The following is a 24,780-nucleotide window of genomic DNA, read 5'->3' as shown; positions in this document are numbered from 1 at the left end:
GACGGGACCACCAGCCTATGGCGAGGGTGGTTGGAACCCGAGGGAGGTGAAGACGGAGAAGACCGAATTACCCTCGGCGAATAGGAATATTCCCCAGATCGGGGCAGTTGCAGGGGTAATTTTGTCCATGTAAAGTGCTATAGAAGTGTATAAATAGTGCCCCTACAGGGAGAAAAAACCTTGATTCAAACCGTTGATATCAGGTTGGGTCACTTGTAGTGACCTTTCGCTAGTTTGTTGTTCGTCAGGTTCATTGTTGATTTGAGTGACGACCAAAGGTTCTAAGGTTATGGCCTAGAACAACAATAATTGATCCTTAGGCAATTAGATGTTGATGGCATTATATATTATCTCATGATAATCTTTTTTTATCTGTTGCAGCGCACGGACATGATCCTAATATATACATACATACATTCATCCCTATAAATATAAATATACTAACTCCGTCCAAATAAATATAATTTAGGTGCATTCTCGATTACTGTCTGAAATTTAATCAAATGTATAGGTAAAAAATAATATACATAAATAAGTATGTTATAGAAATATATTTTATACAAATTTAATGACATCTATTTGGTACTATAAATATCAATATTTTTATATAACATAACACACTAAAATATGACATTGTTCTAAAATTGTATATGTTTTTGGGACAGAGAGTACATAAACACACTACATCTATGAATATCTTAAAAAAAACTAAATCTTGAGCACTACAGAATAACAATATTAGATCTTAAAATAAATCTAGAAAAATATAAACACTCATATGAAGTCGACCTTCAAATAAGTGGGGACCGGTTCCCACAAAAATCTAACTGGCTAAACTATACTCACTGCGTATCTCCATAGTTTAATCTAAAAAGTTAGGTTTGGAGTGTTTTATTTCAGTTTTACCATAAGCTAAATTCCTACATTTCTGATCCAAGTTTTTACAACAAATACAATAAGATTTATGTATTTCTTATAAATTTTAATGAAACTAATTTGATGATGTAGATGTTAGTATATTTTTAATCATTTGATCAAAGTTAAAAAATAATTTGGAGAAAAAATTAAAGTGAACTATAGTTGAAGCATAGGAAGTGTCATATATAGAACACAATTGTGGATCTAACACACTAAAAATATCATGATAATGTGGATTTGATAAAAAATATTTATCACAAAAACTCTATATCTCATATAAATATATGGAAAACTAATGCATCACACATTCACATCCCATACAAATTCGAGCATACACATAGTTTTGCGATACTATGTATCACAACCCATATAAAATTATTAAATTAGTAGCTTTCTCCTATCGTGGCACTTTATTCTATGAATTTTTAAATCAATACTCTCTATTTTAGAAGGAATGCAATTCCTCAATTTATGAGAAGTCAAATAAATTCAAATTTAATTTAATTTATATAAAGTATTCATATTTATGAAGTCAAATAAGTATCATTAGATTAATTATAAAATATATTTTTATAGTAAACCTACTTAGAAATATAAATATTAATGTTGTTTTATATAAATTTGGTCAAACTTAAGATCAAGTAAGTTTGGCTTGTTATTATAAATCTATAATTATATATTTTTTTGGGATAGTGGTAGTAGTTGTTATGGTAATTTCATTTTGTAATAAAATTTACTCCCATGGACTTCATGTCGGCATGGATAAAAAATGTGCTGCAGACACCAGAACTGCAGAGATGCCTTGACGGCCCCGGCTGTTTGCGTGTGTACTTTCGCTGCTGCCTTCTGCTGCGGTAGTCCCCATCCGGCCATCCGTCGCGGTCCGCCGCACGGGTGCGCGCATCTCGGCGGCAGCAAGCTGACCGCGGGAGGAAGAAACACATCACACCACCCTAAGCTCCTAATCCAAATACTGTACTCTCCTTTCTCTCTCCCCTGTCTGCTCCCTTTCTCCTCCCCTCGCCCTGCGGGAGAACCGCCGCCTCAGCTCCGTCTCGCCGTGGACGCAGTTAGCCGCCGTGGACGCAGGTATAGCTCTACTCTCTAGGCTTCACAGGTGTAGACCTAGGCTACCAACACAGCTCGGCGCAGCCGAGCGGCTCTAGGCCGCCGGTCCCTCTCATCCCTCTGAGGGATCCTACGCCTGCCGCAGCTCAGTCCGCCGCCGCCTCCGTAGCGCTGCTCCCTTATCGTGCTAGTGGTGTGGAGATCCATGCCGACGCGGATTTGGAAGTAATCCTAAGCTTGCTCGGATGAGTTGGTTCCATCTTCAATCGAATCTTCGTATCCTCCCCCAATCTCCATTAGGTTTGCTGTGAATTGATGTGTTGCTGAGTGGTGGCCGACTAATCCAATCCATCATTATCGATCCGTGGATTTGGTTAAATTCAACATCAGTTGCCCCCCTTGACACCGCATGACTTCTCGTTGCCGAAGTAAGTGCCAGTGTAGCTTGGTTTCCAAAAAAGGGTTTCCCGTGGAACCTTTATGCCCCACACCAAGTCCACCCCTGGCTGGAGTAACTTTAGCTTGATGATGATTCTCTACCCAGTTTATTCCTGTAAAACTCAGTGGGCTTGCATATGAAACGGAAGGTCCTTTTATTAGCCTTGTCGTAAATCCTATGCCACGTTTATGGGATGCTGTTGCTTAATTTGCAATTATGGAGCTTATTCAGTGTGAATTTTGAGAGGTCATCATACATTTGAATTTGTTGATTTCAAACTGTAATTATACTATATTTAGTGTGAGTTTGTCCTTGTTTCTATATGCAGCTGTAACTTTAGGCAATTGTTGGAACACCGAGGATTTGCTGATGGCTGATGCTAGCATAATGGATGATTCTGCTGCAAGCACCAGTGGGTTGGGGGACAAGGATCACAGTGTCTCTGCTGATTCCCTTTCTCAGTGGCGCTCCTGCAAGCATGTTGATAATGGGATCCCTTCAACATCCCCTCCCTTTTGGGACACCGATAGTGAAGACGATGATCCTGGTGCGTGATACCTGCCTTTGAGTTTTCTGATGTTACCTGTTGCTGGCATTACAGTCTAACATATTAAATCCATAAAAAGTAGAATATCATCATCACAACAAAGAAAACAGATACCCTTCTCTGAGGACTGGAGTCTATACTGGTTGCTTATGATCCATAGATGCAGAGCTGTCAGAATATGCCTGGAAATTATGGTACAGTGTGGGCATAGATTCAAACCTCTGAACTGAAAGGTTTATAAGTTTCTTGATGTTTGAAGAAAGCATAAAATAACATCATGGTTTACTTCTTTTGTTTGCAAAATTTGTTCCTATGCTCCACTTCTAATGTCAAGAGTTTACCAGTACAATACAGTCTTCCCGTTGAGTATTGCACTTTGGGTTTTTGTACTGTCCCAATCTTAAGGGGTGTCTCGGGACTAAATAACTAGGTTACCTATCCTAACTTAGCTAGGCTAACTTGGCCTATTTTCTGCATCTTGCAGGAAGTATAGTTTGTATAAAGTATTGTTTTCCCTTTTTGTGGGTCAGCTTAATCTTGGATTATGATATAACACTTCAACCTTAATTCAGTTAACTCTTTTGAATCCACAACTTTTGTGTGGTTAAGCATCCAATTCGCTCGTAACCCTTTATCAAACACAAACTTAAATTTTGAAATGTTTGATACCAGAACTTCAGATGGCAGAACAGGAAAGCTGCTGGCAAATCCTAAATGCTTAACTCTGTTCACTCCACTTTAATTAGGGGTTTTCTCATGTTACATCTTGAAATAGTGCACACTATTCAGTTCTATAAGAGCTGATAAGTCAGATGGTAAATTAGCTACTCAGCACTTAGTGTTAGTTTAACCTTAGTCTTGCATATCGCTGGAGCTTCTAAAGATGGCCGTTCTCTTGGTTAAAACTGATACTGAATGCCCTAGAAATGATGCTGCAAAGTATATATTTTAGATTACTTTATTGTTACCTTTATATTTGAGAGGTTTGCAAGTTACTGAATATTGTGTAATTGATTAGTACCGGCCAAAACCTTGATGGGGCTGCTCAGTATGCTATGGGATTTGGTTTGGTTTACAAGTGTTATTAGAATTGTGCATTGTGCTTGTGCTCATGTACAGTTGTCTCAAATTGTAATCCCATGGGTACTAGCTCAAATACTTTATGCGGTAACCTGTATACCATTTGGGTAATTGCTACATGCAGTTTTTTCCCATCCATGTGATGAAGAAATCACGAAGTTATTACATTTAACTTCCTGAGAACTCTTTTCCAATGCCCATATATAATCTAATTACCTATTGATGTAGTATGTTGTTATTTATAACGTGATCCCTTACATATAATCATGTCTGTTAGGATTAATCTTGTCATAAGGCATATTAGTGCTAGACATGCTTGTGTAGGCCTAGATGGTTCCTGGATGAGAGAGCTACATGAAAACAGCAGCTCTGAAGTTTCTAGTACTAGCTAGTTGTTAGTTGATTTAGTCGACTTGAAGGTTACCACTGCAGGACGCAACAAGCAAACTGCTGGGGGTGAAAAATAGAGCAAATTGGCTTTTACTTCTAGCTGTAACAGCTGTTTGCTTAGCTAGCAAGTAGGGTAATGTCAGCTGTGTACTATTAGGTCGGTTCCTGTAGCAGTGCTGTAGTAACCAACCCTGAAACTATAAAAGGGGCAGGAACCCCCCTGTGTAGTAGAAAGTTTGAGATATAGAGAAGATAGAGCTTGGTCGTGAAGATCAAGCTAGCGTATGGTGTGTAGTAAGCTTGTGTGTATGTGTGATAGTATAGCTTGGTTGTGAAGATCAAGCAAGGTGTGTAAGCTTGTAGTGTGAAGCTTTAAGATCAGTATAGTACAAACTTGTGTTACTAGCTACTTGTGTTATTGAAGAGAGAATCAAAGTGATTTTGTTTCCAACAATGTCTGTGGTTAGCTTCAGCATTTTTGCATCAGTATTTGTGCCTGGTTGATTAAAGGACAAACATAGGTGCTTGTTCTTAGTTCAGATCTTGACACACTGCTTGCTGTTATCACTTCCTCACATGTGTTTCTTTTCCCCTTTTGTGGCATTTAGAATTGTTTTAATTTACTAGTAGAGTGGATGTTGCAGTGTCATTTCATTTTGCGCATATCTGTATGATCTCAGGGCCTAGACCTTCAGATTTATTTGGGAGATATACTTGGAAAATTGAAAACTTTTCAAAGGAGAAGAAGAGAGAAATGAAAAGTGAACCATTTGAAGCTGGTGGCTACAAGTGGTAAGATTAAATATTCCCAATGCTGCTGCGGCATTCTGCATTCCCCATTTCTACTTTTCTTATTGGTTTGGTGATGAATGCACTTTGAAATGTCTGTGTTTTAGCTTTGTTTTTATATGCTATTAGTCTATATTACCATGCTTTTCTTAGTTGTACTTCATTACATGTGGCCTATCATGTATCAATCATTGCTATTATTGCAGTACAGTGCTCTCTGGCTCATGTTTCTTCACTGTTTTGTGTGACTATCACATGTTTTCATAATGGTTTTAAAACTCTAGTGCCCTCACTGTTAGTGTTAAACATTAAATTGTGATAGGAATCATGAATCTCTGCAAACTGGAAAGAATTGGCTCTATATAATTGTTATTTTGATTACCTTGTCTTATAGAAATTTCAAAAATGGTTGAGTACCTGTTTGATGATCTACAACATCATTACCAATAGCTGTCCTGTTACTTGAAACATTCCTTGTCATTCAGTTTTTGGAGCCGTAATATTCACTCCATGTTTCCATAGATCAGTTATCACACTGATTTTTATATTTGATATTCTATGGGCCTAACAACTATTCTGCGCAATTGGGTAAATCAGTGTCTTAAAATGCCATAGATTGCATTCCTTTATGATTTGCTACAAAGCAAGCTAACACCATATGCTCTTCCCACAAGGCCACAACCTTTGAGGACGACATGGAAGTTCCATACTAACCATAAATTAGCTTTCATTCTGGTGATGTAACCAGGGCCTTACTAGGATCTGGCCATTTTATTATTTTATTATTTTATTATTTATGAATTTTTGGTGATGGAACTATAGAGGTGTTAAAACCATTAAGTTGAAATGTATCACAGCATGAGTTATGTGTATACCACTATTCTGTACCGCTTTTGTTCTGAGAAAGTGCTGCTACAAACTCAGAAGCCTAAGTTTCAGTCACTGTTAAGAAGGGATGCTTTTGCTATTAGTTATGTATTGTCACTAATTTTTGGCCTTTATCTGCTTCCATGGAGTTTTGGTTGCTTCTTCAACCTTTTCAGAATAACATAAATTCTTATATTTATGATTTTTTTCTATATTTGTCTTGCTGATATGTGATATGTTGACCTTTGCTGGAATATCGTGGATTTTCTCTACTTGGTTTTATTGCATTCTTGGTATCCTTCCAATGATTTTGTCTACTGCTTTAAAACTTAAATTAGGGCGCAGAGCATGCTATTAGGTCACCGTTTAGTCCCTAGACCTTTTCTTCTGCACTCTAGTTCCACCATATTTCTATGATCCTTGAACCAGTTAGTCTATGTAAAGTGCAAATCATCTTATTTCTGCATGCCATGCTGTTATCGCTGTTACGAATAAAGGGAGACTGAACTGGATCGTACTATTGAGGCCCAATAGGGACTATATATAGAGTACATGGGAGACACAAGAGGGAAAAACCCTTGACTATTATACCTTAATACCCTCCTCTCAAATGCAACGTGAATGCAATGTCGTTGCATTTGGAGAGTTGACACAATGCATTACACTTGAAAAAAAAGAGACGAATTACACCAAAATCCAAAATAGAAGATGTCGTCGAAGCGTGCAACTCTTGAACACTGTCGATGTAGAAAATGATCTCCTCCACAAGAGGGTACTGCCTTCACAACACGTGCTTCAGCAAATACTTTGAGTCTTCACAACACAGTACTTCAACTCTTCATATATGAACCTTACTTTGGAGACTTTTAAACTCGACAAGAAAAAAGAGATGTGTCAAATCAAGCCAAAGGAAGAATAGAGAGATCACTGCTGCAAAACGGCAAGCAGTAGCATAGAATGATGACGACGATGACAAATAAACGGACTTTGATCATGAAGTGTAGCAAAATGGTTACGAAAGAGACCAAGAGGGCATAGTCGCATCAATGATGATGATGATTAGCTAAATCAATGGGACTCAGCTACGCAAAGAAAAGAAAAAAAAGTTGGCTGATCTGACAAAATATGTGGACACGCACGGCTTAGACGAACTGTGATGTGTAAAATTGGATTTGGATGGACACGGATGCAACTGATGCAGCGATGCAGCGGAATTTAGGAGAGGGCCTCAACACACTAGCAGCAGCATGGATGATAGCAAACCGGAACAGAGAAATCCTTGAGATCAGAGCAGCAGCACAATGCAGAGCAGAACAAAGTAGAGCAGTAGAGCACAAGCGGAGCAGAGCAGATCGCTTGACCAACCAGGGGCGGGTGAAAAGCTGCAGCAATTCCAGTCAGAGTGGGCGGAGACGGATGGACGAAGACAGATGCCCCCCGCGGGGCCGCATCAATTCGATGGGGAACCTCGACAAGCAGGCCTCGCATAGCAATGTCGGGCGGAAGCGGGCGTAGCTGTCCGCGAAGGGTGACGACGAGCCGGGCGTCTGTGGTGGGTGGAGGCATGCGCGGACGACATGCGCTCCCCCGTCGAATGGCGTGCAGAGGAATCACGCAGACTGGAGTTGCTGCGAATAAAGGGAGACTGAACTGGATCATACTATTGAGGCCCAATAGGGACTATATATAGAGTACATGGGAGACACAAGAGGAAAAAACCCTTGACTATTATACCTTAACAATTGCTATCGTTTTCCAGTAGTTGTGCTTTTTCTGTATTTGGGATTATAAATTGTTGAGCAGCTCAGTTTGTAATGCGCACTGCTTGGATGCTCTATAAGTTTTTCTCTTGCTCATTTTGCAGGTATATTCTAGTTTACCCTCAAGGATGCGATGTCTCCAATCACTTGTCATTGTTTCTTTGCGTTGCTAATCATGAAAAACTTCTCCCAGGTTTGATACTACTATGTTGCCTATCCTTTCCTTTGTCCTCCACATATCTTTTGCCTTCTAATCATGGTCTTGATTCTAATCATGGTCTTGATGCTTTAAGGATGGAGCCATTTTGCACAGTTTACTATAGCTGTAGGCAACCTTGATCCAAAGAAAGTTAAATATTCAGGTGAGCTGAACTGATGTTTTCTTCCTTCTGAGAAAAACAGCCAGCTTCAGAAGTTGACGAAGTAACTTTGCAGACACCTTGCACAAATTCTGGAAGAAGGAACATGATTGGGGGTGGAAAAAGTTTATGGAGCTATCAAAGATTCAAGATGGTTTTCTTGTTGACGATGTTCTTGAAATCATAGCTCAAGTTCAAGTTATCAGGTAGTTAGTTTCATAACGATTCTTAAAGAAATCTGATTACCATGCTTTTAAAATACCAGTGATGTTCATATGATGCACTTGGAGTTGATATGATCTTGTTGGGGTAATTTGTGCTGCTCTTGATAATTCAAACATGGATTTCTTGTGTCATCTTGTCCTATTAAAAATTCTAACTTTATTACTACAAGGCGTAATTGCTCATTTAGTAGTAACTTTCTTTCAAACCTTTTTTAGTCGCAATAAGCTTTATTTTGTTGGAAGGGCGGGCCTGGTGCAAGCGGTAGAGTCTTACCGCCTGTGACCGGAAGTGTTAGGCAATAGAATATGCCGCAGCCCCTTACCATATGCTGAGGCATTTGTAGCCATAATTAGTAGATGTAAATCAAGGATTAGTTGCTATAATTAGCAGATGTAAATCAGGGATTAGTTACTATATTTAGTAGATGTAAATCAAGGGAATTACCCTTGCCTTGTAAAGCAAGGCCAGCCGGCCCTATATAACAGAAGGCGCCCCCTCCTATTGAGGTGTGGCCAATTGCCTCCCAATTCTATCTTTCTACATGGTATCAGCAGTCCGGGTCTCGATCTGATCTCCCGGCCCCTCTCCACCTTCTGCCCAGACCTCCTGCGCCCCCCCCCCCCCTGCCATGGACACCACCGCAGCCATCTCCTCTACCACCAGCGGCGTCCTAGGGGCCGACTCTGCCCCCGCCATCTGCCCCTTCGCCACCATCAACATCAAGCTCCACGTCCCCATGACCCTTGAGTTGAAGCCCTCCAACTTCACCAAGTGGTCGACGGCGTTCCAGGCCACGTGTGGGAAATTCGGGCTGTTGCACCATCTCGCCACCGCCTCCACCTCGCGCCCCACCGACGAGGCCTGGACGCAGGCTGACTTCTGCGTCCGCGGATGGATGTACAGCACCGTCTCCGACGCCGTCCTCAACCTCGCCATGACCGACAACACGCAGACGGCGAGCGCCCTTTGGACGGCCATCAACGCTGTGTTCCAGGCGAACAAAGCTCCTCGCGCCATCTTCCTGAATCACGAATTCCACTCGATGACTCAGGGGGACCTGTCCATTGATGCCTACTGCGTTCGCATGAAGGAGAAGGCCGACGAACTGCGCGACGTCGGGCAGCCCGTATCTGAGCCCAACCTCGTCCTCAATCTGCTGCGCGGGCTCAACGAGGTCTACTCCACCGTCGCCGACACCATCGCCGGAAAGCAGCCCCTCACCTTCGCCGACGCCCGGCACCAGCTCCTTCTCAAAGAACTGCGTCTGCACAACGAGGAGAAAGTGCGCGCCACCACCGCCCTCCTGGCTGCTGCCTCCTCTCCTGGTGGTAACCAGCGGCAGCAGCAGGGCGGTAACCAGCAGCAGCAGCAGGGCGGCAGGCGGCCTAACACCAAGAAGGGCGGCCAGCAGCCCTTCCCAAACTCCTACGGCGGCTTCTCCCAACACCTCCGGCAGCACCAGCACCAACAAACGCGTTCCCTGGGGCTTCAATCCCTGGACCGGCGACCGTGTGGCCCCTGGAGAGCGCGTCACCCCTCCTGGACAGCGTCGCCAAGGAGGTCTTGGCGCCCCTGGAGGTCCTGGTGCCCAGGCTGGGCGCAACCAGAGCATCCTCGGGCCTTCCCCGCAGGCCCACACCGCCTTCGCTCCGCTCCAGGCGTCCTCCGGCGGCTCCAACACCTCCACCAGCACCTGGGATGCAGCCGGCCTCATTGCTGCTCTGCAGAACATGCAACTGCAGGGCAACTCGCCCTGGGTCGTTGACTCCGGCGCCTCCACGCACATGACGTCCTCGGATGGTATGCTTACCCAACGCCTCCCCCCCTCCATCTCCTCAATAACAGTAGGTAATGGCACTAGCATTCCTGTTACATCTAGAGGTCATTCTGTCCTTCCTACACCTACAACAAATTTCGCTCTTAACAATATTCTTGTCGCACCATCCATAGTCCGCAACCTGTTATCCGTCCGTCAGTTCACTCGCGACAATAGTTGTTCCTTTGAATTTGACGCACATGGTTTTTCTGTTAAGGATCTCAGGACGGGACGCATGATTCTCCGCTGTAACAGCGACGGGGACCTATACACCATGCCTGCCGGCACACCTGTCGCCCCATCTCATGCTCTCTTGGCTGCTTCGTCGACACTGTGGCATCAACGTCTCGGCCATCCAGCCCCTGCTGCATTAGAACGTCTTAATAAAATTCATGCTGTTTCCTGTAATAAAGTGGACCGCTCCCTATGTCACTCATGTCAGTTAGGCAAGCATACGCGTCTACCCTTCAGTTCCTCGCATTCCATAACTCATGCACCCTTTGAACTTGTTCACTGTGATGTATGGACTTCCCCCATCAACAGTCTGTCTGGTTTTTCATATTACTTGGTATGTTTGGATGATTATAGTCACTACTGTTGGGTTTTTCCGCTCCGAAAAAAATCTGAGGTCCACCAACACGTAGTCGAGCTTGCTGCGCTTGCCAAAACACAATTCAGTCTTCCCCTAAAATGTGTTCAGGCCGATAACGGCACTGAATTCATCAACACCGCCACCACCAAATTCCTCGCTGCTCAAGGCACTCACCTCCGCCTCTCCTGCCCCTACACATCACCCCAAAATGGCAAAGCCGAACGCATCATCCGCACACTCAACAATTCCATTCGTACTATGCTCCTTCATGCCTCCCTGCCGCCCACATATTGGGCTGAGGGGCTCCTAACAGCCTGCTACCTCCATAATAGGCGCCCATCCTCCTCCATTCAGCATGAAATTCCCTACACTCGACGCATAACCAGCCACCAACCTATAGTTATCTGCGTGTTTTTGGGTGCCTCTGTTACCCCAACATGCAAGCAACCTCCAAACATAAGCTCGCCCCTCGCTCCACAGCATGCGTCTTCCTCGGATATCCCCCCTCGCACAAAGGTTACCGCTGCCTCGACCTATCGACCCGTCGCATCATCATCTCTCGCCATGTCATATTTGACGAAACCACTTTTCCCTTTGCAGCCACCTTAGACACCTCCTCCCCCGCTTCCCTCGATTTCCTCCTCGACGACGATATGGTTTCGGTGCCTTGCCCTACTGTTGTTGCAGGTGGGACTCTCTCCTCGACGCCTGTGGAGCAGCCGCCCTCAGACGTTGCGGCATCGCCTTCTTCGCCACCGGGCGGGCGTGGTCACGTGCCCCCGCCTGGACCCAGCGTGGTTCCCTTCCCACGGGTCTACGTCCGCCGCTCCCGTACGACGACTACGTCCGAGCCGGCCGCAGCCCCTGCGGCTCCTGACGCCCCGGCACCACCTACGGCGCCCTTACCAGCACCGGCGGCATCTCCTGCTCCGCCACCGCCACCGCCGCCGCGTGTCACCCGCACCATGACGGGTGCCATCCCTCGCGTCAACTATGAAGGGCTGGCGGCCACAACGTCATCCTCCCCATCGCCGATTCCGACGAACTACCGCAGCGCGCTGGCCGACGCCAACTGGCGTGCCGCGATGATGGATGAGTACCAGGCCCTCGTCGACAACAACACCTGGCAGCTCGTTCCGTGGCCCCCCGGCGCCAACGTCGTGACGGGGAAGTGGATCTTCCGGCACAAGTTCCATGCCGATGGGTCCCTCGCCCGCCACAAGGCTCGCTGGGTTGTCCGAGGCTTCTCCCAGCGTGAGGGCGTCGACTACGACGAGACCTTCAGCCCGGTTGTCAAACCAGCCACCATTCGGTCTGTACTTAGCATCGCCGCGTCCCGCGCCTGGCCGATTCATCAGCTGGACGTGAAGAACGCTTTTCTTCACGGCCACCTCGAGGAGACCGTCTACTGCCAGCAGCCGCCAGGATTTGTCGACCCTGGCGCCCCAGACTACGTCTGCCGTCTGCAGAAGTCCTTGTATGGACTGAAGCAGGCTCCGCGGGCCTGGTACCAGCGCTTCGCCACCTTCATCCGGCAGCTCGGCTTCGTCACCTCCGCCTCCGACACGTCCCTTTTCATTCTACGAGAGGGGACGAGCCTCTCCTACCTACTACTGTACGTCGACGACATCGTTCTCACCGCCTCGTCCTCGGCTCTTCTTCAGCGCATTATGGCTCGGCTGAGCTCCGAGTTCGCCATGACGGATCTTGGCGTCCTCCACCACTTCCTCGGCATCACTGCCACACGCTCCTCAGATGGCCTCTTCCTCTCCCAGCGACAGTACGCTGTCGAGCTTCTTCAGCGCGCGGGCATGGCTGAGTGTCATCCGACCACGACACCTGTTGACACTCACGCCAAGCTATCCGCGGCCGACGGGGATCTACTGTCAGAGAAGGACGCATCTGAGTACAGGAGCTTGGCGGGGGCTCTCCAGTACCTAACCCTGACTCGTCCTGATCTGGCATATGCTGTTCAACAGGTGTGCCTCTTCATGCACGCCCCGCGCGAGCCTCACCGTGCGCTCATCAAGCGCATCCTACGCTTCGTACAGGGGACTCTCTCCTCGGGTCTTCACATTGGCACCGGGTCTGTCGACAAGCTGACTGCCTACTCTGACGCTGACTGGGCAGGCTGTCCAGACTCTCGACGATCCACCTCCGGCTTCTGCGTCTATCTCGGTGACAATCTGGTTTCTTGGTCCTCCAAGCGCCAGACCACGGTGTCCCGCTCCAGCGCCGAGGCAGAGTATCGGGCCGTGGCTCACGTTGTGGCTGAGTGCTGCTGGCTTCGACAGTTACTCCAGGAGCTCCACATCCGGCTGCCCTCCGCCACCGTTGTCTTCTGCGACAACGTCAGCGCCGTCTACATGACAGCCAACCCCGTCCACCACAAGCGAACGAAGCACATTGAGATCGACATTCACTTCGTCCGCGAAAAGGTGGCCCTCGGTGAGATTCGGGTTCTCCATGTGCCCTCCTCTCACCAGTTCGCCGACATCATGACTAAAGGGCTTCCGACAGCACTCTTTCGAGAATTTCGATCCAGTCTTTGCGTCCGGGAGCCTCCCGCTGCAACTGCGGGCGGGTGTTATGCAATAGAATATGCCGCAGCCCCTTACCATATGCTGAGGCATTTGTAGCCATAATTAGTAGATGTAAATCAAGGATTAGTTGCTATAATTAGCAGATGTAAATCAGGGATTAGTTACTATATTTAGTAGATGTAAATCAAGGGAATTACCCTTGCCTTGTAAAGCAAGGCCAGCCGGCCCTATATAACAGAAGGCGCCCCCTCCTATTGAGGTGTGGCCAATTGCCTCCCAATTCTATCTTTCTACAGGAAGGTCCCGGGTTCGAGTCGCGGTCTCCTCGCATTGCACAAGCGAGGGTAAGGCTTGCCACTGACACCCTTCCTCAGACCCCGCACAGACCTCTGCTCTCTGCACTGGGTACGCCAAGCTTTATTCTGTTGCATTTCATCCGGATCAATGTTTTCAGATCGTATTATCGAGGCTAGTCGTATGACCACCGATCAGACGACTAATCGATTAGTCGTCGATAAGGGTCGATTAGTCGGTCCTTATCGGTCTAATCGGCTAGTCGGACATTTAGTCGTCCTTGTGCCTAGATGGCCTGATCGACCATGTATATACTATATATATGATGTAAATATATGTAAACATGGCCATAATAAATAGGTAAATGTTAGAGGCAAGCAACCAAGCACAGTTTGGCATGTAATCATGTTTGCAATGAATCATTATCATGGTGATTTGGCGACTTACCTGTAACTGCTGCTTGCTGATGCCTGATGGTGAGTGCTGACTGCTGCCTTGTGGCTGAATCTGAAATTACAAAGAAAAAAGATAATCAGTTAAATAGGCAAAATAGCAGAAAAACAAAACTGTAAAGACTAAAGAAAATGTAAAGAGTAGTAGACAGTAGAGCATGGCAAAACAACTTAACCAAGTACACAAATTTAACAAATAAGAACTAACAACAGTTTAGCACAGTGCACACTGCGCCGGCGAGAGGCGCGGACGGAGCTGCGGACGCCGGCGAGGGAGATCCAGAGAGGCAGGCCGCAGGCGGAGGAGACGCGGGCGGAGGTGCCGGCGGCTGCGAGAGAGAGCCGAGCGGGAGCTGGAAATGTGCGGCAGCTGCAGCTCCTTCACTAGGTCACTCACTCACTCCTCTTGTTCTACCCTAATGGGTCAGCTAAAGGTGGGCCGAATTCTTTAGCTGGGCCGAATTCTCCCTACCCAACTAGTCGCCCGGCTAGTCTGATCGGACGACTAATCGTGATTAGTCGTAACTTATCGGACGATAAGGTTTCTAATTGGTCTAAACTAATCGAGGGCCCTTATCGAGCACGTAGTTACGATAAGGACGACTAATCGCGATTAGTCGTCCGATCTGAAAACACTGATCCAGATTTGAGATTTCCTTATGTTTGAGGCCCTCTCTTGTTTACTATTGTATAAACCAATATTATGTTCTCAGCTAGGTTTGAGAATTTTGCTTCTTGATACTGAGTTAAAAAAACCTTCTTGATATGATATTTTACTTCTCAAAGATCTTAAAAAGAGAGATGTTGAGTTCTCATCAATTGATCACAAAAACAAATTGTAACTGTTATCTCTTTTGTTTTTGGATACTGGAGAGAGAAAGCAGACAGACCATTTCGTTGCCTTGATCGCCCTTATCGTCGAGAACTGCTCCGTGTCTACATGACAAACATAGAGCAAATTTACCGACATTTTGTTCACGAACGCAGAAGGAAACTTGTCAGGCTTATTGATGACGACATGAGGTGGTCCAGGTCAGATAATGGGCCTTTGAATATTGTGAACGCAGAATGGTTTAATACTTGCCATTTTATTTTTTTGTATATAATCTATAATGTATGCTGACCCTTCTTTCTGTTGCAGTTTCCGTGCTTTCTGGCTTGCGATTGACCCAACAACAAAACATCGCATGTCCAGAGAGAAGAGCGACATCATATTGAAAATAGTGGTGAAGCATTTTTTTGTCGAGAAAGACGTGACCTCAACATTAGTTATGGATGCTCTGTATACAGGTTTGAAGGCACTTGAGGGCTGTAGCAATGGCAAGAAAGGAATGGTAACTTCAATGGACTTGGAGGAGCTATCAGCACCTATGGTCCATGTTGATATGGACATGTTTGTTTTGGCTGGTGACTTCATAGCTTTGCTTGAGAGGGCAGCTTTAGAGCCCTTGTCTTGTCAATCTCTGTCACCAAAAGATGACAAATGTTCCCAAACCCGTGCCAAGGTAGGTATTGTTATATGATTAATCCGATCCCTTAGTTTTATCATTGAGATTGGATTTTCTTCCCCCAAGTGAATTCTATCATGATTCCACAACATTAGCATCTGTTTAGTTTCATCACATTGATATGAATTAACTTTGTTTTGCTCAAAATTTATCCACCTGTTTCTCATCCAGCATTTAATCTATTTTACTTGCTAGCTAGAACACCCGTCACAAGTGTGGCCACACTAGGTAGTTGTGATGTCTAATAAGTTCATAACCTAAAGAGACTGGTGTCAATTGAAAGCATCATAGTATAATTTCTTGTATTATTAATTTTGATTTCTCAAAGCTAATTACTCACTTAAATTAGTCACTCTCCAGGTGGTTGTACTCGAATAAATGCAATATTTGCTTCACAAACAGATTTGTTACAAGCTTGCTTATTCCCCTTGAATTCTTCACTTTCTAGAACTCCAAAATCATGTAATCTACATTTCACATTCAGTCCTGGAAGTTCTACCTCTGATGGTGGAAGGCAAAAATGAAACCATTTTCCAGTAATATAAGTGGCAGTATAAATCGAATTGTCAACTGTTCTGCTTATGGTCTTTGTGTCTTGAAATTGCTAGCATTATTTTGCAGAATATAATTATTGTTTTGCTGCTTAGTTTTTTTTCCTTCTCATTCTCATCCTTCCAGGATGGTGGTACTGGAGAAATTAACAAAGTTTCTATCGAGCGTGAAGAAAGGTGCCTAACTGAGATTGGTCAGAAGATACTTGAAATATTTGTTCTATCTCATATATTTAGGTATTTTTTTTTTTGTTTTTACTATCTTCTTAGCTCCACATGGTTGGTTTATTGGTCAGACTATGAACGTTTTCAACCATTTTGTTTCTTCTGGTATCATCTCATGTTTAGACATCGTCAACTAGAAGGTTCATGCCGCCGATTATCTAGAAATTGTTTAATGAACTTTTGCTTTTCTGCATCAAAGTGTGTTCTTTACGTTCTTTATTTACCAATGTTTTTATACACAAAATTCGATTCATTCTGTTCCAGTATCTTGACATGCCCTGACTACTATTTCATGCATTGCTTTGTTACATTTTGCTTTCATGTTAGTGGGATTGAGGTTGCCTATCAAGAAGCTGTTGCTTTGAAGAGGCAAGAGGAGCTTATTCGTGAAGAGGAGCTCCTTGAAAATGAGATGAAGGGGAAGCGTGGCAGTGCCACTGAAAAGGATAAGCGTTCAAAGAAAAAACAGGTTGCGTTCTTGATGTGGTTCTGTGCACCCAGTCTTCTTTTTTAATTCCTGATTCAATATAATGTGGTTGGCATCAGGGTGACTTGATGAAATCATTGCTGCTGACCTGCTGTAGTTTGCTTGAACAAGTTTGTTGGGTGCATTTGGTTTGAGGACGAAGTTAGATGGGATATGGCCATCCATGGATCTGGGGGTGGGTTTATCAATGCTTGTTGTTTGGTTGGATGGATGGGGCGAGCCATTTTTCTGTTTGGTTGGATGGATGAAAGTGGATGGGATGAGAATAGCTAACTAATTGTATCTATTATTTTAAAATAATGACAACTAATTATACACTATTAAATATACACTAACACTAATTTTGTCATGATAATATCTAATTAAACATAGAATATGTTAATAAGCACTACTACTACCTTAATTGGCACCGAAAACATACACTAATCACCATATTAACACTTATCAAAGTTAATCTTGTCATCATAATTACCAAGTAAAAGGGCGTACCCAATGCAGAGAGCTCCCGCTCTGTGCTGGGTCTGGGGAAGGGTGTCAGTGGCAAGCCTTACCCTCGCCTGTGCAATGCGAGGAGACCGCGACTCAAACCCGGGACCTTCCGGTCACAGGCGGTAAGACTCTACCGCTTGCACCAGGCCCGCCCTTCATCATAATTACTAAGTAATAATATAATATACTAATAATCCTTAATTTATTTACTAAAGACAGATTAGAAAACATGGATGTGCTCGCTCGGCAAATTTTTGGTGGCAAGGTTATCTAGCATCTGGGATAATATTCTCCTGTCAGGAATATCCATATCCAACTTGCCCATGAACCAAACAGCACCTATCTATGGATGGCCATATCCCATCCAGGGATATCATCCAACCGAACGCTCCCTAACTGGAAGAACATCCAGCTACTTGAATCTGTGCATTATGGAACTATTATTTTCCTGCTAGAATTCTTAATGACCGATGTGTCTTGTCTTGTTTTGATGGCTTGATGCATGGCAAGTTTCCTAGTCGTTGTCTAGAGTTTCAAGCCTAGATTGGTTCGCCATCGACTTTGTTACTGACAATTTACTGTGATGACTTCCTGGTGTTAATTGATTGAAAGCAATCAATTTTCTCAGTGGGTGGCCAAGAAAAGAAAAAAAAATGGGGGCTGAAAGTGACTGCTGCTGCATTTTACACATTTCCTTTGACTAGAATCATCATGTTTTAAGCACATATAAATTCCAGTGTCAACTCAGGGATATTTGGTCAAGTTTAAACTGCTCTGCTTAGCCAATACGTACACAGGCCCCTCTGATTAGTGACTCCTAGATTTTATTTATTTTTGGTTCTTTAAGCAAAGTTCATACTTTTGCTTTATATATAGTTAAATTAATGAAACCACAGAAGACAACTGTTCTTCTGGCGAATGAGTTGTAAAGGTGAATAAAAACCATGATGGTATGGACTGGGTTCAGGTCAGGGTCCGAGGACTGAGGGTGGAGGCAAATTCGCTCTCCAGGGGAATTTGGAAGCCCTGAACCGCCAGGGGTACGGAATAATGGCGAGATCTCTTGTCAGCAGCTGATTCATCCCTGTGGCAGGAGCCTACCCCAACTTGTTTGGGACTTAAAGGCTTTGTTGTTGTTGTATTCTAAAGGAAATGACATGCTTTGTATATATAGATCTATCTGTAACATGTGTACTAACAGACTGATAAGGCTAACAGATGGGGTTTCGTAAAAAAAAAGTTTCATAAAAAAAGGCTAACAGATGGGTGTGGATCTAGTAAACTATAATTAGCTAACCATGCATTGAAGCCAACTATCATGTAAATCATGCGTGCATGCTAATCCAGCTTGCTAGTTCCTGGACGCGAGCTGCTTTTGGTTGGTGCACTGCTTCTGTATGCTGCTTTTACCTTGCCGTGTAGCCCATGGCCCTAAGCCCATGGCCCCATAACACATCAAGTACCATGTAATTTGGATTAAGTTTTTATTTGTATCCGTAAAATACATTAGCTCTAAATTCTGAGCTCTCAAGGTCCTCAAAGTTATCATGAGATGCTTCTATCAAGTTACCAGGAAGCTTTGCATGTCAAGAACTCATTTTTTGGTGGTACCATAATACATGTTGAACTAGTGATTTTTTGATCCTCTACTTTACTGGCATCTTTCTTATTAATGCCCAGTTCGTCATTTCTTTTGCATTAAGTGACATTTTATAAATTTGTTTGCTTACACTAACAATTTCAGGCCAAACAAAAGAAGAACAATCGTAAGGTTAAGGACAAGGAAAGAGAAGAGAAATCTGATTCAAATTTTCTAGAAAGGCGTCAGGATGGAAGCACAAATCATGACAGGGAGGACTCTAAGCAGGTAGGGCAATCTGCTGTGAAAGCTGATAACTTTGGAGAAGGTGCTTCAGATTTATCAGACAAACTAAGTGGATCAACAGAGGTATGCCAAACTGACACGTGTGACAAGATTATACAACCTGTGAATGCAATGAATGATGTTGGTATTGAGATGAACAATTCACAGACATCTAAAGATGACGATTCTACTGTGGACATCGAGACACTGGTAACATCTGTGTCTGCTGCTGTGAACAGCATACGAGGCAAAATAAATAATTTGCTAGACAGTACAAGTCTTATAACGCCTAATAGGTCAGTTAGCATTTCATCCAAACTTCGCGATATTTCTCTTGGCAGCTTGGATTTAATAATTTATCATAACTGAATCGCAATTTGGCGCAACAGAGGAAGAAGTCGGCGCAACAGGGGCATCAGCAGTATAATCATTTCCCAGTATGAAGATGACCTTCCCTCATCTAGCTGCTCAGACCGCAACATGTCTGCCTGTGGTCCAGCTCCAAGGCGTGACCAGGAGACTGCTCTACTCACCTTAAAAGATCGGCTTCGTGAGCTTGGGCAACGACTACATGAGGTGAAGCAGCTGTTCTCAAAAAGTATTGGGCACTATTTATAATTATGCTTTAATTATTATTGAATGTTCACTTTAATTTAGGACAGATCTGCCTTACTCGAGCACACTCTTTAAGTTTATTTTAGTTTTATCACAATTTTATACCCCTGAGTCTGGTTTGCATTGTTGATATACTCAAGATATAGCTGCCGATTTTCAATTTGGAATTTTAGATCATCTTTTTGAGATACTTTTTTTTCGCGAAAAACATTACTTCATGGTTTCTGGCTAAGATTTTCATTGTATTTGACTGAATTATAGTACTTGTAGAAAACTCAAGGATTTTTTGTGGGAAATTAACAAAATGTAAGATGCAGATCTATGATGCTATAAATACTTTGCAATTTCGATTGCTGCATAGTTCAATTGCAGGGACAAACACCAGAGCTGTTGCTCTAATACTGTGGATATGTTTTGGCGAGATAGCACATATCACTTGATTATCATGATCTAATTGGCAGAGCAACAATTCTCCCTTTTCTGTTGTATATGTACAGAAAGCACAGACCACCTCCAGCTCTGTGAATACGCTGTAGCTGGATACATGAAGATTGCATTCTAAATGTTTTGTTTCTTCTGAAAACGTATATTTGGTGACTATATTTGTAGCATATTACTTGGTAGATGTCCTATAAAAGAATTTGGTGATTCATTTCCTGAGTTCGAAGCTTATTTAATCTTATACTAAGATTATACATATTCTGTAGCACTTCTATCTATCAGCTATCCTGCTGCTTTATTTAGCTGCCAGTAAAAAAGTTGATTAGTTTGTTTGCATTTATGTTTGTTTCAGAAAGAAATTGAGGGCAGGGAACTGCTCAAGGCTCACTTGGAAAAGAAGGCAGCTGCTGAGGCCACAGTGGGTTCATCCTTAGTATCCTCATCTAACTCAGAAAAGACCCCCCAGGTTCTGAAGGGGCCAGAGCAATCCTCGGTAATTGTTAATGATGCAAATATTAATGCACCACTTCCAAAGGCTGTACCTGTAGCCATAAATGACGACAGCAATGGAGCTGTTCCAGCAACGACAACATCCACCATGAACACCAAATCTGTGCTTGTCAGACCCACTCCAAGTAAACTTGAGCAAGTTTTGTGTGAAGAACATGTATCAAGTTCAAGCCAGCAAATCAATAAAGCTCCTCTAACGCCCTCAAGATCACCACTAGTTGATAATAAGGCTAACCCAACTCCCCCAAAATCACCTGTGCCACAGGCTGATACAGTTGTTAAAGCTACTCCAGCTCCACCCAAATCACCATTGCCTCAGATTGATACAGTCGCTAAAGCTGCAGCTCCCACAAAATCTTCTACATCACAGCTTGATAAAGTTGCTAACATACAAGCTGCCCCCAAATCACCTGCACCCCAGGCTGATGAAGTTGCCTCACATAACTCAGTATCGCGACAGATTCTGTCCACATCTATCTCCAAGACTCGAGAAGATACGGTTTCTGAGAGGGCTTCAGTTGTTTCTGTACCTGGAACTCCTACGCCAATGTCAAGGCCTACAAATGCACCTCTGCTACAGGTACCAAGATCAACTATGCCACCTACACCGTCAGCTCAAGTTTCTCCGTTGCTTTCACGTTCACCGACTGTGTCTGAACGGCCAAACAATAAGCCTTCACCTCCGGCCCCAATTTATGTAACACAGACATATCGAAATGCAATCCTTGGTAAGGGCCATCTTGATACAACTCCAGCAAGTCTTGAGCAATCAACTTCTGTTTGCCCAAATACTGCAGTTTCACAGCCATGGTCAGCATATGCGATGGCAACATCGGTCATGGCTCCTCCTTTCGAAAGGAATGACCAATTACCAGGTAAGCAAGGCTTCATGTTTGGGCCTAGCAGGGCAGAAGCCCTTGATAACCGGCACTCATGGAAAGGTAACAGTGATGTTAACAGACATATGTGGAAGGATGATGTTCCTAACCAGCAAATGACCAATTGTGATGTGCATGTGCACCAGTCGAAAGATATTTCTTATCAGCAATTAAGCAGCAGTGGGACAGAACAGTGCAGATTGGGTGAACTACAGAGTAGGGAGCTCCAGAGGGAGATACCTGCTGCAAGCTTTGTTTCACGCCAGCAGTATGGGTCAGTGGCCGAAGAATTCCCTCACATTGATATTATAAATGACTTGCTTGATGAAGACCAAAGCAGTGCGCATATGGCAGTCTCTCCCCTCCATGAGTATCATACATTTGGTTTGCCATTTTCTTCAGGAGGCAATATGGCAGACTCAGAAATAGCTTCCGTAAGTAGTTCTGTCCGGTTTGACTTGACTGACCCTTACTATGACGAGGGTTACAGGAGGGCCTATGATGACACACACAATGCTCCGCATAGGTTGGATGCTTACCCCAACGGAAGGTTGGACTCAACTGCACCGCAGCGTTGGCCATATAGCCATCCAAATCCAGCTGTGAACCTTGCAAATAATCCTAATGTAGTTCCACAGCAGATGGGAGAGTATACTAATTTAGCTAGTGGGAGGGTGAATGGGGAATATTCAGATTATATGTATCGCCGTGCCAATGGGCAATGGTGATGCCTGTATACGACCCATAATAATACTTGTAACAAACCATGGTGCCGAGTCTAAAGTTCGCCATGTCCTTTAATTTGAATTGTTTTAAGTTCAATATAGGAAAGAAGGAATACACCATGTAAAATTGTACCTGCATTCAACCTATCTTGTGATTGTATGTTAATTTATGTGGTTCGAAGAGCATATAACTGCAGCTAACAAGCCAAGCGTATATATCGCAGCCTTGTCGCCTATTGTTCGCGGAATTTTATAGTGCTTGCTTTCGATTAATGTGTCTTGAAAAAGTGTTTTGACATAATGACATGATTGGCTCCTTGGGAAAGAAGCTTGATGTGATTATTTTTACGGCATCTGCGTCTGATAACTACAGGACGAGAGACATTTTCAGTCCGCCTTTGCTGCAAAATTGGAGGCTAGAGACGTTTTAAAGCGTATACCGTTATTATTATAGTTTTGTCATAAGTCAAACTTATTTAAGTTTAATGAAGTTTATAAATAACTTAATTAATACTTCTTTCGTTTTAAATTATAAGACGTTTTGACTTTTCTAGATACATTTCTTTTACTATGTTTCTAGACACACTGTATCTAAGTGCATAGCAATAATATATCTAGAAAACTTAAAACGTCTATAATTTGGAATGGAGTGAGTACATTTGAATTTTTTTTATATAAACCAAGTTGAAGTTAGAGAAGTTAAAACAAACATCTTGGAACAAAGGATGCACCTACCGGATTACCAGGTCATGTCCACAACCGGAACGGTCTCAGCCTATTCGGTTTTGTTTGTGACACACACAATTATGATTGAAAAATTATATGCCTTCTATGCATCGAAGATTCGTTTCCGTGAATTTCCTTCAAGATAATTACAACAGTATCTGGTGCCTACTTACAAGAAGAATTTCTTTTCATTAAGATGATACACACATGATGCACAATTCATATGTTGATTCGGTATCTATTGCACAAATAAGTTTTGAGAAAATGACTATTATACACATTTTGGAATTCTACTTCTTGTCAATGGCAATTGCTCGCAGTTCTCTCAGATTGCAAGCAATTTCCTGTATAAACATCAAACCTTCGTCGCCATTCCTGAGGGAGTTGATGCTATGTTCAAGAAAACTGCGATCTCCTTCTAGTGTCTTCAGTCTTCTGTTCAACTTTGCAATTTCTTCCTGCACTGCAACTAGATCAACCTCCCCACTAGTTGTCGATGAGCCAGCTTCCTTGCTCTCTATTGAGCTTTTCTAGCGGTGTAACGAGAAGTCTTCTATGACATATACTTTGTCGGAGAGGTCATCCTTAACATCTGGACTGGGTAAATCAACAGAAACACTGTTGTTGGAGTAGAATTGGAGCTTTTGCTCCAATTTTCTCAAACCACTTGCTATATATGCCCTCTCCTCTTCCAAACTCACCAAGGAATTTATGCCCTGCTGCGTGTTAATCAAAGGATCTTCAAGATCACTAACGTCAAGCATAGCTGTATCCCTATTTTCTTGTTTAAAAGCCGCTTGATTGCCTCCTTCCTCTATTGCTCCACCTCCATACTGTCTCCTATAGTTTTCGAGCTCAATTTCCAGTTCCTCTATTTGTTGTTCTCTTTCAGCGAGTAATTCGTTAGTTTTCACCAGCGCTTCACTGTCATATTCAGCTTGCTCTTCCATCATCCTTTGGTAATGCGAAGCTTCCATCTGCATTGCAGCCTTCTCATCCTGCAACTTGGTGATCATAGCCAGAGCTTGACTTGCAGCAATGGCTGAGGCGTTCCTCTCTTCTTCCAGTTCCCTGCAGAGTAGGTGTATTGATTTCCGGTCAAGATCAATCTGTCGTCTCAACCGGTCAATGGTGCTCTCACCTTCCATCTCACTGACAATGCTTCCATCTAGAGACTCCAAACCGGAAGCATTCCTCTCAAGTGAAATTCTATTGGTAATGTTCTGTACCACCAACTCATCACCACGTCCATATGCACGTGGGCTAGGGCCTGGATCGACCCATGGTGCCTCAAGCCCCCTGGAAGCTGAGAGCTGAGATAGCAGTAGCCTCAGTTCTTCGTTTATGCTAGAAGTAGAGTCCTTTCCAAGGATTACATCCGTCAAGGTAGGGGATGGCAAGCTACCCTTGTTGCCAATGGCAAGTCTATAGGCTTCATTCATGCTAATCTGAGTGCTTAGAGATGGTCTCCTTTCAACAATGCTGTCACTTGTTTTTGGGTATTCCTCGGTGGCACTATGATCTTGAGGTACTTCACCACTTGATCTTACGGTAGTTGCTGATATATGAGGTTCGTCCACATAATCTGAGCAAAATAGCTTATGAAAGGGCCAATTTTATTA

At 43.7% G+C, this 24,780-nt stretch overlaps 3 protein-coding genes across 7 annotated transcripts; 2 read left to right on the top strand and 1 right to left on the bottom strand.

Moving 5' to 3' along the window:
• The first annotated feature begins 1,779 nt into the window (after positions 1-1,779).
• Positions 1,780-22,633, top strand: LOC136534298 (TNF receptor-associated factor homolog 1a-like). Of its 2 annotated transcripts, XM_066526756.1 has the most exons (14): positions 1,781-2,007; positions 2,754-2,972; positions 5,123-5,234; positions 7,963-8,051; positions 8,152-8,220; positions 8,294-8,423; positions 15,013-15,171; positions 15,281-15,644; positions 16,326-16,435; positions 16,751-16,892; positions 19,144-19,347; positions 19,432-19,559; positions 19,653-19,839; positions 20,672-22,632. In XM_066526756.1, the coding sequence occupies exons 2-14, from the start codon at positions 2,795-2,797 to the stop codon at positions 22,433-22,435; spliced, it is 3,636 nt and encodes a 1,211-aa protein (XP_066382853.1). In that variant the 5' UTR covers positions 1,781-2,007; positions 2,754-2,794; the 3' UTR covers positions 22,436-22,632. The 2 variants fall into 2 exon arrangements, with proteins under 2 accessions (XP_066382852.1, XP_066382853.1); XM_066526755.1 differs by having other exon boundaries at positions 1,780-2,007; positions 19,144-19,559; positions 20,672-22,633.
• On the top strand, positions 8,430-11,473 carry LOC136534300 (uncharacterized). Of its 4 annotated transcripts, XM_066526759.1 has the most exons (3): positions 8,433-9,853; positions 9,888-10,242; positions 10,476-10,610. In XM_066526759.1, the coding sequence occupies exons 1-3, from the start codon at positions 9,071-9,073 to the stop codon at positions 10,508-10,510; spliced, it is 1,173 nt and encodes a 390-aa protein (XP_066382856.1). In that variant the 5' UTR covers positions 8,433-9,070; the 3' UTR covers positions 10,511-10,610. The 4 variants fall into 4 exon arrangements, 3 of the variants coding, with proteins under 3 accessions (XP_066382855.1, XP_066382854.1, XP_066382856.1); XR_010778696.1 differs by having other exon boundaries at positions 8,430-10,290; positions 10,484-10,554; XM_066526758.1 differs by lacking the exon at positions 10,476-10,610 and adding an exon at positions 11,451-11,473 and having other exon boundaries at positions 8,430-10,242.
• Positions 22,634-23,262: 629 nt separating the features above from the next.
• LOC136534303 (myosin-binding protein 1-like) lies at positions 23,263-24,748 on the bottom strand. The gene has a single exon (XM_066526762.1). It carries the CDS (start codon positions 24,598-24,600, stop codon positions 23,689-23,691), a length of 912 nt encoding a protein of 303 aa, XP_066382859.1. The 5' UTR covers positions 24,601-24,748; the 3' UTR covers positions 23,263-23,688.
• Positions 24,749-24,780: the final 32 nt, after the last annotated feature.

This window comes from Miscanthus floridulus, unplaced genomic scaffold (assembly GCF_019320115.1).
Source record: "Miscanthus floridulus cultivar M001 unplaced genomic scaffold, ASM1932011v1 os_1771_2, whole genome shotgun sequence".
NCBI lineage: Eukaryota > Viridiplantae > Streptophyta > Magnoliopsida > Poales > Poaceae > Miscanthus > Miscanthus floridulus.
The sequence above is the reverse complement of the archived record's forward strand: the minus strand, read 5'-3'. Positions and strand labels throughout refer to the sequence as shown.